At 44.6% G+C, this 13,880-nt stretch overlaps 1 protein-coding gene across 1 annotated transcript in view; it reads left to right on the forward strand.

Annotated features, from left to right (window-relative positions):
- Window positions 1-11,715: 11,715 nt before the first annotated feature.
- Window positions 11,716-13,880, forward strand: part of kpnb3 (karyopherin (importin) beta 3) — a 30,476-nt gene continuing 28,311 nt past the window's right edge. Inside the window, exon 1 of the mRNA XM_079495834.1 lies at window positions 11,716-11,960. Within this exon, the coding sequence (XP_079351960.1) occupies window positions 11,883-11,960 (78 nt within the window). The 5' untranslated portion in view covers window positions 11,716-11,882. The remainder of the gene's footprint in view (window positions 11,961-13,880) is intronic.

The raw sequence follows: 13,880 nt of genomic DNA on the forward strand, positions 1-13,880 counted from the left end.
GACCAGCCTTTGTATTGAGTTTGTGCTTGAAATGTACTGTACTTCTGCAAACTGTTAATAAATATTTCAATCAATCAATCAATCAAAGGTCCAGCCTAATTGAACCAAATTGGTCGTGGAAGGTTTAGTTGAAATTAAAACTTTTTGAGAATGACGTGAGCTAGTGACTAGTGTAATATTCAATATTTAGCCTACAACAACGTTTTTGCAGCAGCATACGTTTCAGTGCTCAATCTTCGTACTGTACATTGCTTATTTCAAATTATTAAGCAGCAGTCTGACGTACTGGAGCCTACATTTTTGTATAGGCATTCATCCATTTATATTCAGTATTATTGTATATTCTGTACATTTTCTTTTGTATACATAAAATACACACACACAGTCACACACACACACACACACCAGGGGCTCCAGGGGGGGGCCAGGGACGGCTTTAGCCCCCTCTGGTGGAGGCTTAGCCCCCCCCCCCCCCCCCCCAAGCCCCCCCCTCAAAACAAGCCCAATTGACTGACTTCTATGTAAACCAAGATTTATTAGCCCCCGCTCTAAATAGCCAGCCCCCCCATAGCACCCCCAGTCACAATTTTCTGGAGCCGTCGCTGACACACACACACACACACCCACAGTCACACACACACACACACACACACACACACACACACACACAGTCACACACACACACACACACAGTATACTGTATAGGACTATTTATTTCATCAGTCAAGCTAATTACTAGGCTATAGTGCTCACTAGCAATTCACACAACTGTTCCCATCGCTCTCTGCCCTGACGTGATCATCATTACATAGATAAATAGCCATAGATCATGTCAGTGACAAGTGGTGAACATGTGAACAGAATGTAATCAAAGGGGCACCAGTAATCTGTGTCTGTAGGATTGGAGGTAATTTTCCAGTATAGGTGAGTAAATAGTGAATTTTGCCATGCCTGTAGTGGTTTATGCGTTTGTCTGTCACCTGGTTAACAGAGATGATGCTTTATTTGTTTAAGTGCTTCGGGATATGGGCATTTATAGGCAGTTTGCTCACAGCTCTTGGTGGTGCATGACTCAGCGACAGCTAACGGGTGCTTGTAAATACCACCCGATACCCACGTTCTCATCAAGTATACACAGCAAGCGGCGCTTGCTTTCTGCTGACTCAGCTCAATGCAACGCAGCACCGGTGACTGCTGGGCCAGACACAGTTTATTGGACATGAGCCGTCCACGGTGACAGCCAGACCTTTCTGGTGTGTAGTGTACTAGGGCAGGCTATACTCCCTATCTCCTCCTGTCAGTCCTCACCGATCCTCTTTGCTTGTTTCACTTAATTGAAACCCGGCCGGTCCTCCTGAGATCTCTGGAGTTTGGCCTGCATTGCCCTGCCAAGTTGCCAACCAAGATTAATCGATTGAACAGTGAAGTATATCCATTTTTAGACTGTTCTCTCTTCTTAAACATTTCAGAATATTCAGCGGCACTGCTTATATGATTAAATAGCGGGTATAAATAAGGGCACAAATACCTTAAAAAAAACGTGTTTATGTCCACATGCACGGCACCATCTTTGGGCACATTTCACATTTTATCTTAAGGATGTGTCACACACTCACACTTGATTCTGAGGTCATCGAGATGTTAAGACCAGAATCAGCTGTTGATTGAGCTGCAAAGTACCATCTGCTCACTTTCAATTTGCTTCCTGTTGACATTATTATGTTACATTCATTCCAAACTAGACGTAGTTACTTATCTAACGCATATTACCCCACTTGGGGCATACTAGGCTAGTCAAAAAGGGTTCTCCAAGCATCCCGGTCCTGAGCCAACCTCTCCAGCTGTTCCGAGGTGTGGCCCATCCTCATGGCATCTGCATCCAAGTTTCAGCACCAGGTGTTTTGTAAGTCTTGCATGGCCAAACATGCTTTGCCTATACCCGATATGGCTGAAATATAAATTCAATGTAGGACTAGCCAACCCTGATCCCTCCCATCCCAATATGGAGAACCACCCTATAAGACTTATTTCCATTGGTTCTATAATGTTTCCACCCAGTTCTATGCCCTACAGAGAATTTAGATGCCACCGCTAGCAAGAGATTTCCGATACCTATGGAAATGCGAGACTAGGTTTTTCGTGGTCATGTGTCTCTTCCTTTTAGCTTGGGGACAAGCTGTCTTGTGGTGTCCGGGGGGCTGGTTTGCTGAGAGTATGATCTATGCATCTGCAATGCCATTGGAGTATATATCATGCTTTTGTTGCCACAGTTCTTTGTTCTTTCCCAATCTTGGTTGTGCAAAGACACAGATGAATAAAAACTTAGCATAAATGTGGATTGACCTGCCACCAGGCACTGACCGCCGATCAACACTCCCAGACCTGGCTTTCTAGTTTTGTCCTCATTTCCAGGCGGGGCTTCAAACATACATTTTAGTTATTTACTGTCTGTTTAAGAATGAGGATTTTGGCAGTATAGGACTGTTCTTAAACAGATGAAGAATGAAAAGCAATTTTAGCAGGAAATGCTTTAGGCAAAAGTTGGACCTTCACTGTACAGTGAACACATTAAAACAGTCTCTCTCGCTCACTCAATGCCCCCCCCTCGTGTTTTCTCTCGGCATAGAAAATTAAAGAAAAAGACAGAGAATAGCAGGGGGGAGAGTTTGGCATGCTGACAGTATACTGTAGGCTGGCATTGCCCACCTTGCCAGGCACCATGCCAGCTGCTCCACTGAACTCATTGAGCCCTGATAAGATGTGCTACTGAAACGCCATTCATCCTTGCTTCTCAAAATGCCAGACACAAAGATATAGGTTCCATACTTTGCAATTTGTTTGATCTTGCTGGAGCCACAGGAAGGATGAGTATAGTCCGCTATATGCTACAATAAGTGCCAGGACGTTTTTTTGCCAATTTCATTTAAATACATTAATCCTAGTATCCCCACTTTGGTCACATTTTGTAACATACATTTTTTTCTTTCTTTTTTTTTTATTATTATTTTTAATAAGATTATGATGCATTGTGAACTTGTAGAATGGCAATTTTTGCTATTTGTCATACGGCAAAACAGAGGGCTTAGCCTTAAAGTATAATCTGCAAAAAGTAAGACAAGATGTGACATGCAATGCAAAAAAAGAAAAGAAAGAAACATACTGTACGTATGCTGGTTGTGAGATGAGGTTAAAACATGTGACGGTATTAACTAGGCCAGCCCAGTACCCACATGGTGCTACAAGGTACTATAGGACACAACACACAGTACATTCCTCAATGTTTATTTAACAGTGTAAAAAATGGACCCGGGGCCGTAAGATTTTACTTTGTGAGAGCTTATGTGAATGCAGAGAAGTTTAAGGGGGTGTAAGTGATATGTTTTAGTAAAACGAAAAAAAGACAAAAAAAAAGAAGAAAACTGAAAACCGGAAAAAATCTTTTCAGTTTACTAAAGAGTTGGAGAGATGTGGAGACTAGGGAGACCCCTCACTTACCCCGCATTTAATGTTGGAAGAAACCATGCAAGGCATCAAACCTTCGACGTGCACTCAGGAGGAACTGGGGATTGAACCAGGAACCTTCCAATTGCCGACCCACTGGCGTCACTAATAATAATACGAAAGAATTAGAGAATAAATGTGTTCTTCTGTGAATGTCCCAAATGTACACCCGAGCCCACTGGCACGCCAGACAATTATTAAAAAAATAACCCACTGACTATTTTGCAAAGAAGATTTGACTATTGTTATAATCAAATTAATATTTAGCTTTTAAACACAAACACATTGCATGATTTTGTTACATACCACCTGCAGGCTATTTGCTCCAGAAAATGAAGTTTGAAAAGTATAAAAAAAGTATACAAACTAGAGCTCAGCTCCTCTTGAACGTGTGTGTGCTGTGTGTGTGTGTGTGTGTGTGTGTGTGTGTGTGTGTGTGTGTGTGTGTGTGTGTGTGTGTGTGTGGGGGGGGGTGTGTGTGTGTGTGTGTGTGTGTGTGTGCATACGTGCACCCATGCACAAATGTGGATATACATACCCTCTTCTACTAAAGACGATCAAAGACAACAATTTCCACAGTGTTCTTGAGACAATCACCAGGCATGATCTCGCGGGGAGACACGAAGTGTCGAGCAAATTAGACCATTCTCGAAGTGGGGTCCGGGCGGGGTCCTTGAGGGGTTCCTGCAGGGTGTCCCCAACAAAATGAGTTAACCCATTTAGACCTGAGGACGATTCTACAAAAGTCACGTGTTTCTATGTCAGTGGTTCTCAAACATTTTCATGTCAAGGACCCCCAAAAATATATGTAATTGCCCGCTGACCCCCCCCCCCCCCGAAGAAAGATTTGAGTTAAAAACGCTCTGAAAGAATATATATTCAAAGATTTGCGGCACATTTTCACGATTTTTCAAAAATAGCAGCTCGTCCTTGACATATAAATGTTTGAGAACCGCTGACAGAAAGGTTATGGCGGGATTTATGGGTACATTTTTTATTATCTACTGTGCATAGGCTGGCAAGGGTGCAGAGCACGTGAGCGTTGCCATCGAGATGCACTTACTGTACGCATGCAACAGATCCTCATTGATGAGTTTGGAAATTGTGCAAAACCAGTGAGAGCAGAAAATACAGTGCTGGGCAGCAGTGGATCAGGAGATAAGAGGCCATTTGGGCTCCGTTTCGATCCTGGCAAGTGTCCTTGAGCCTCACACTGAACCTGCTCCTGGTGATGAGCAGCTTGGTGTCTAGCATGATTGCCTTTTACCATGTGTGTTCTGAATGTGTGTGTGTGAAATACGTAGGCACACTGTGAAGCGCTTTGATAAAGGTGCCATATAAATGGTAGTAAATCTGGATGAAATTGCATCCAGTGACTGTTGCACCTGTTAACCCCCTGAGAATAACGGCAAAATCTGGATCCAATTCCCTCTCTGCATCTCGTTCTCCGCATGTGCCATATATTTTGTACTATTATATGCCAACAGGCCTTGCTATCTTTCTACCATATGTCTGCCAGCATCTCTGCAAAAATCACCCACAACCTGGATCCACATCTCTCTCTCTCTCTCCCCCCATGTTTTTTTTATATTTTATGATTTACGACATTCTGTTATAGCCAGGACAGGAGAGCAGAGCAAGCCTACCACAGGTTTGAACCCATGACCCAGTGTTGTTTGTCTGCGTGGTACTGCACAGTAAGATCCACTTAGTGTTAATTTAACTCTGAATAAAATGCAACAAATGAAACCAAATGGATCTATTTGGTTTCATTTGCGCACAATGTTTACTGTGTACAGTACACTCACTTAACTGGCTGAACAGCTGCGTCGAAGCCGACCAGATGACGTAGTGTGCTGTGCGGCGAGGCTCTGTTAACCGTGCACACTACAAAGGTGTTCACCTGAAGAGTGTCAAAACCTGACCTTAATTTCTCTCAATCCCCCCCATCTCTCTCTCTCTCTCTCTCTCTCTCTCTCTCTCTCTCACACACACACTTTCTATCTCTCTCTCTCCTTCAACATCTGAAGCCATGCCAGAGGAGGGGGCCCATGTGGTTCTGAGCACAATAAGCCCACTGAGCAAAGTAAGATAGTGCAAGCATTGTGGCTCTTCCACCACCACCAGTATCTCCCTCCCGTCTGCCTGCCGGCTCCATGCACAAACGCACGCACGCACGCACGCACGCACGCACGCACGCACGCACGCACACACACACACACACACACACACACACACACACACACACACACACACACACACACACAATAATACCTACCTTGACTATTTCTATTTTGTATAGTTTCTTTAGTGGAGACTGACACCTGCTGGTGATATAAGGGAAGTATGAAATCAGAAAGCTGATGAAGTCTTCTACAATCTACAAGGAAATCTGCTCTGGGAGATTGCTAGCAAAACATGTTTCAACATGAGGATATATATGGAGAGTTGTCAGTTTAGGGAGCATGGGTTCCCAGTAAAAGGCCGCCCTGTCACTAGAATGTTTCTCAATTCTCAATAACATGTTAAGAGTCAAATCTCTAAAGTATTCTTTGATGGAGTTACTGCTGCAAAAAAATCTCCTGGTGTCTAGATGGAAACCTCCTCATAGTCTTTCTGTAAAAAAAATGGAAAATACTATTTCTGAATGTATTAGGGTTGGAAATATCAATTGCGAGAGCTAATGGAGCAAAAAGGCAGTCTATTGAAGCACTTACAGATGCGGTAGAAAAGGTCAAAGCACAACTATAATGTCATATTATGTATGTATGTATGTATGTGTACCGGTATGTATGCCCACTTTTCAATCTTATTGTTAAGTCTACCAGCCAAAATGCTTATATATTGTAAAATGTCGAACTAACTGATAAAATGTATTTTCTTGTTGCAACGGTAATTGGAACCTTGGGGAGGGTGGGGCGATGGGGGATTTGTAATGAAAATGAAAAATGCTTAATAAAAACTTGTGTGATGTGGTATGGAATAGTATGAATGCAGACCTGGGTGTGTAATGTGTATGAGTATAATTGTACGAATGTGAAAACATTGTGTGGACTTGTGCCCACTCTATTCCTGCATGAAAGGTGAACAGACATAGGCTAGTATGTCTGACAGTTACAGAGTTGAGGGTTTACTCATACCAGACACAGAGCCAGCCCAACAGGGAAACAGATTCCTTTCAAATGAACAGAAACATTGTTTTTCAGCTATTCAAAGTGTATTCGAAAACTACCTAGCCATGATTGGATTAGCAATGCCTTAAGAGTTTTGCATATTAAATGAAACCTTGCGTGACCCTGCACAATAAACCCTCTTGTTATGCTATTTCCATCTGTCCTCCGTCATTCTTTGATAGAAACAAGTAGGCTAAAGCAAGAGAGTGGCGATTGAGAGAAAGACAGATGTCTATAACTAAAGCCATGCCTGTGTGCATTCTGTTATTGCAGTATCCTCAAGGCAGACCAACAACCGAGTGGAATAGTAAAGAGAGTGGCGACACTAGCATTGACTCCCATTGTAACAATGGAATGCGGAAGTGCTCATTCTATCTCAATGGGATAGTTCCAATGTTTGGAACTATAGCCCATAGGCACCCACTTTGCGGCGAGATCAAAGCATGTCGCTACTCTCTTACTAGATTACTCTGACCAACACAACACGAGTAACCTAAACAATTTTACCACAACGTGGACTACAGGCTGCACATCAACTCTTAAAATTGCAAAACATCCCCCATTCCAACTATAGACATCAGACAACAACGGTTATAACTGCACATTCACAACAGGAACAGCACATATTGTGAACAAAAAGTTGAAATGCAAAACATTACCACTCCTGAACTGCAGACAACAGATAATTAGGCGTTATGCTAACTGTGCCTTAAGTTGAAATCAGGATATATATATAAAGAAAGAAAAATATCACATGTTAGAAATTGAATGGCTTAGACTTAGAGAACCGTTGACGTGGGGAATTAAAGTAACGCCAATGAACAACATAATAATCAAATAGTCTCAAGTTGAAACTGAATTGGCTGAGAAGATCATTGATCAGTCCTTCATTGCCATCTAGTGTTAAATTGTGATCACTGCAATCTCAATTCAGTGGCGATTCACAACAACTGTTGGAATCAATAACTGGCAATATGTCTGCCACAATACTGTATATATTAACAGAGAATAATGAGACTGATATAAGTAGTGTCAGACCTTTAACATTGAATCCCTGGATAATAGTGCACTTTATGAATGTATATGAATACTAAGTGAGCCTGACAACAGTTATTCTTAACAGGCACCTGTCATGGTTCTTTAGTTTAGTGTACATCCCATGTGCAAGTGTGCCAGAGTCGAGCACGAGTCATTAATCCAAGAACAGAACGGAACACGACATAATGGGGTCAGCTATGCTTTGTTGTGGAACCTGATTACTATACTGGCACAACAAGCTGTCCAAGTTGTTTCGTTTTGTGCTGGGGGAAGAAGACGAGGCTGTCCGAATGTGCTCCTCATCCCCACCAGCACATCCTAGAAGGGATGAGAGGGGCTCACCAGAATACCATCCAGCTTCCTCCTCATCCTCCTGCCCCCCCTCCCTCTGCATCCACTTCCAGAGAGTTTAGCTAACCTTCCTCTTCTCACCAGCTTTTTTTTTTTAACTTAAAAAAAATGAAACATGAACAATGAAACAGAAATCAAACATAAATGTGAATGCAAGAAAACAAAAATACATAACAAAAACAGAGACAATAAAAGAAATCCAAAGAAAAACAGAAAAACAGCTTGACAAACTTCAAAAATACAGCATTTTTCAGACAGTACAAGGCAAGGCAGGGAACAGCAGGAGACATGACCCATAATATACAGCAGATATCCAACATTAATTGTCACAAGCCCGGCCTGCATCCAGCCCTTGCTCGCACCCCGAGGAGACAGAAGCTCCGGTGACCTCCAGCCCGCCACCAAGTGACTGGCCAGAGGCCCCCGGATCCCCCGCCCCCCAGCCGGCTACAGACCGGGCACCTGCAACTTCTTCAAAGCATTTTTATAGACACAACAACCACTACTCTGTCTTCTCACCAGCTTGTTCACTTTGTTAGCAGCACCCCACCCCAACAGAGTAGAGAACCCTGGCTACTACTACAGATTGGTAGAACATCTACAACTAGAAAAAGTGCCCTTCCGAGCACAGGTCTCCACCAGGAGGATAGGAGTGTGTGTGATGTTTGGCAAAATGTTTAGGATGATGTTTTTTCTTCATTTTGTTGAGGAAATGCAGAGCCAGATCACTCATAGCATCTCTGAGGATAGAATTCTGCAGCATTTTGTACAAAACGGGCCACTCCTGAAAACTTTGGAAGGCAATCTTAGCCAATCAGTGTACAATCTGAGAAATCCAACAGACTCGTCTTGATCACATGACTACAGAGATCACCGATTGCCATTTCTTCATACGCCTTTGATGGCAATTGGATGATTTGAGGCATTTTGTTCCAAAAATGTGTTTTGCAAAAATCAACCTGTTGGTGGCGCTATAACAGGCCAATGTGAAAAGGGTGGGATATATTCCTCAGCCTAGTAAGAAAAAGTGTGAAAGATTTCACGTAAATTGCATGCTGCGTTCATGATTTGAGGCTATTGTTCAAAACGGGGCAATCTTGCAAACTGTGAAAGCCAATTATAGCCAATTAGGATGGAATATGAAATATCGGACAGATCCGACTTGAGCACATGACCATAGAGATACTGTGTAACGATCCTGGTGGCGCTATAAAAGGCAGATGCGGAAAATGCAGGTCAAAGGTTTGTCCTTGGCCTATAGGGAGTGTGCATGCAACGTTTCACGCAGATCGGTGCAGTTGTAGGTAAAAAATGTGAAAAGCTGCCTCATGGTGGCGCTATAACTGGCCGTTGTGGAAAATGTGGGGCAGAGGTTCATCGTTGGCATCCAGGGAGTGTGTGTGCAAAGTTTGGCATCGGCCGGGTAAACGGTGCCGGAGATTAGCTGTACACAGACGGACGGAAGGAAGGACGGACGGACACACACACGGACGGAGTGCAAAACATACTCTCTCCCCATGCCTTCGGCCTGGTGGAGACAACAACAGCCTGTTGCACACTGAAGACCCTGAGCATCTCCTGGAAGGAGAAGGAACAGCTTGCACTGTCTCCTCCTGTAGAACGGGCAGGCCTCAGAGTTGGCACTCAGTTTGTATTTGATGGTGATGTTTTATGGTGCTAGAAACAGCATCAACGGAAGAAGCAGTGTGACTGTGCAGGCATTACCTTTTCTTTCAGTTATTATTTGAGCAATACACTGACCATACATACCCTAGATGTATTTGATCTTCTATGCTACCTGCAGTCCTTATTCAACTGAACATTTTCAACATTTTACTATGTCATTAATATACCTTAAAGCGGTTGTGTGGAAATAATAATAAAAAAGTCCCCCCATTCTGTGTTTCCTAGAACTGGAGGTCTGAAAAGAAATCATTAACATGGTGAATCACATCTTGATGATGTCATCAAGATGTGATTCATGTTAATGATTATTTTCAGACCTCCAGTAGGATATAGGATTAAATGTGTAGATAGCTATGGGTGGAATTAAATAATAATAATAATAATCTCTCATAACAGTGTAGTGTTGTTGTTAGTAGGAATAAACACAGAAACACCCAGAAGGAAGTGAACTATAAGAAAGGAGAGGAGTTCCTGTTTCTATACACATAAAGGAGGGTAAGTGCCCCGAAACAATATATCTAACAGAATTGATTCCCAGATTGTGAATCCTGTGATGCTGCTTTCATGTACCTCTTGAATGCTCAAGTTATTATATGTAGCCTAATGTATGCTGCATGACTCATAACAGGTTAATATAGACATAATTAGCTTATGAATTTCAGTATTTCTATGGGAGCAGTCTCTTTCTATCTCTCTCTCGCACGCACGCACGTGCGTGCGCGCACGCACGCACGCACGCACGCACGCACGCACGCACGCACGCACGCACGCGCACACACACACACACACACACACACACACACACACACACACACACACACACACACACACACACACACACACACACACACACACACACACACACACACACACACACACAGTTGAGTGACTCAACTGCTTGCTTTTTGTATTTATCACAGCTATGGAGATGTTTCCCTGGGATCTACAAAGGTCTGTCTATACGTCCTGAGTCCCTCATTCCCTCCATCCATCCATGATCCATCCAAATACCGGTGTAACAATTGCATTTGACCCCAGATCCTTATCCTTAGTAAAGAGCACTGTAATTGTAATATTGTATTATCTTATTTTTCTGTTTTATTGCAACCAAAGGTCGCAGTTAACTATGGAATCGTGCATTTCCTCGCTCGCCCAGCAGTCTGCTGTCACCCAGGCGGATATGTTGATCTGACCCCACATTCCAAAGCGCCAGCACTGCCGCTCGCCCAGCAGTCTGCTGTCACCCAGGCAGATGTGTGCACGTGACCTCGCTCGCCCTCAGGCGTCTTGCTGGTTTTCTATTTTTGGCTTTCTGAAATGATGTCATGTGCCAGCCAAGTCTATGGACTTTAATGTTTGTTTAGGGCAGTAAATGACAACGTTAGAGTCATCTCGCTGATATAAATACATCTTGTAATACATTTATTTCATATTTCATTTTTCACAGATCTATGAGAACATCAACAGAACAGGCCCCCAAGAAGAATCTGGGCGCCCCTCACTTCACACGACTGTGTTTAAAAAATATATATATATTGTATTCAAGTATCTTATAATGATGTGTTTCGTATTCAAGTGTCTTATAATGTGTTTTTGCACATGTGTTTGTGTCATCATAATGCAACATATCTCTTGTAAATCACTCTGAATAGGCTTGTTATTGAAATGCAATGCACAAATAAACTTGCCTCGCCTCCTCATGACGACAACGCAGATTCACCATCAACATGCGTATCAGGCGGGCTACATTATGGCTGTATTGAATGCTTTATATTGTTTTCTATTTTCCTCAACATGTGTCCATTTCCCGCGTTTTGGCGATTCGCGCGGTGGACCAATGGGGGGAACTCATCCGCTTTCTCCTTGTGTATTCCCACCCAATCGCCTGGCGGCGAATCCGTGGGCCAACCGGGTGCGTTTACCGCAGCACAGAGCAGCCAACGAGCGGCGAGTGCGGCCGTGAAGAGAAGCCAATGGGGCCGCGGCAGCATTGTGTGTGTCCGGTGAGAGGAGCAGCAGAGAGGCGGTCGATCGGCATAACGTTGTGTGTGTGAGTGCCGGGTGGTTGGTTTATCTCACGGCCCTCCTCCTCCTCCCCTGGTCCTTCTTCTTCTTTCCACACATCGCGCTGCAATGGCGGAGCAACAGCAGTTCTACCTCCTCCTGGGCAACCTGATGAGCCCTGACAACAACATCAGGAAACAGTCCGAGGTGAGAGCCGATCGCCGTGGTTGTTTGGTTCCTCCCGAGGCCGGGGGCTAGGAGGAGAGAGGGAGCTGCCTGCTGGCTGCCCCGCGTACGTCCCCGGCTCGCTCGCTTAGCCTGCGTTAGCACGCCCCATGCTATCCGGGAGCGATCATCTATCCTTTAGCAGTAGCACAGCCCCTGTAGCAACACGTGTGAGCTCGCTGAAGCCTCACAGACGGCACTAGTCACGCTAACTACCGCTAGCTCCAACGCTAACCACACACAAACACACTGACTCAACCAACCATGTTGCGTAGTTTGGCACCGGCAACCATCTTGAGGCCGACCCGGAACGGACGCCGAGACCACACGAGTGGCTGCCCGCCGAGGCGGCGTGCTGCCCGGGGTTGACCGGATCATTGGACCCGGTCCTTCGTATAAACCCCCAACTTCTCTCAGTAACACACATAGATGTTAGCGTCTACCCTGCTAGCTCATCGTAGCAGCTGGGCTAGCAGGCTAATTTGTTTTGGCCAGCACTAATAAAGCGACGATGAGCCAGCTTGAAATGGAAACACGTTTCAGTGAGACGTGAAAGAGGCTTTCACTGTTTGGAGGGGACGGGGACTGATCACTATGCATGCCGACCACACGCAAACCCCCTGCTGTGGCCTGGATTTGGTTCATTGAAGCATAATTATTCAAAAACAAAACCCGAAAGACCAAATTAACTACCCATCGTGTTTATGATATGATTACAGCTAATCTGTGGGGTTGATTAGCTCCATTTGGTGCGTTCCTTTCCTCCCCGGCCGGACACTGTCTGATGTGAGTCAGTGGATTAGTCGGTCCCAAGGGATTTGAATGTCTAGTTGTCTAGTCTAGCTGGCCTATTCACTTTCTCTTGCCCCCACCACAGACACCGCGATTAGCCTCTCATCCGCGGATACATGGCATTGTTGTTAACCAAACGCTTTCCCCTCACGTTTTTGGATGGCAGGCTGCAGCTGGGTGAATCTTATCGCCCTCATCCCTCACCCACTGGTCAGCACTTTCCTTTCTAATACACAACCACTGGGCGCGATTGCTAAGCTCACTGGAATCCACCCGGTTGAGAGAGAGAGACAACACACACACACACACACACACAGAGATCCCTGATGTCATCAATATTGTCCAGCAACTCTACACCAGACCTCAAACCCTTAGATCTCCATATATGGAGCTGACCTGTCTACCTTTTGACTGATACCTGTCTATTTAAACTCCTAGATGGGCCTGCTCCAAAGTTATGTTGATCTGACCCCCCATTCCAAAGCGCCAGCACTCGCCCAGCAGTCTGCTGTCACCCAGGCGTATGCGTGCGCCCCTCCAATGCATGGCTTTGGAGTTTGGAGGCCCAACAAACGAAACATTTCGGGTGCAGTACTTAGTTTAGACAGTTTTTAGTTTAGACTAGTCATTGGTTAGACCAGTCATTAGTCCTACAACTACAACCTATCTCAAACCGTCACCCTAAACCTAACCTCCCACGGGGCAGCACACCTAAACCTAACCTTAACCAATGACTAGTCTAAACTAAGTATCCACCCCAACATTTCTGGTCAGATGTCTGTATGTCGGAGAGATTGTAGGGTCAGGGGAGGAGGCAGTGGTGGTGGGGGGGATGCCCCATCAGACATGTAATACCCCACCACGTTGAGCTAGTTGAAGTAAGCAACTGGCAGCTGTACAAAAGTGTGGGCTAGCCTAGCCTAGCACCCCCCCCCCCCCCCAAGGCTACTTTCATGGCTGGGGCAGGAGAAACCCCCATTACATCACCAAGCATCCCAGCCTCACATTCCTTGAATATTTCAAGAAGCGTTTGAATTTAAAGCATGTATATGTGTGTGTGTGTGTGTTAAATTACGCGCATCCACAGGCATGGCTCCTCTCTCGATTCGC

This window comes from Electrona antarctica (assembly GCF_951216825.1).
Source record: "Electrona antarctica genome assembly, chromosome: 24".
Classification (NCBI taxonomy): Eukaryota; Metazoa; Chordata; class Actinopteri; order Myctophiformes; family Myctophidae; genus Electrona; species Electrona antarctica.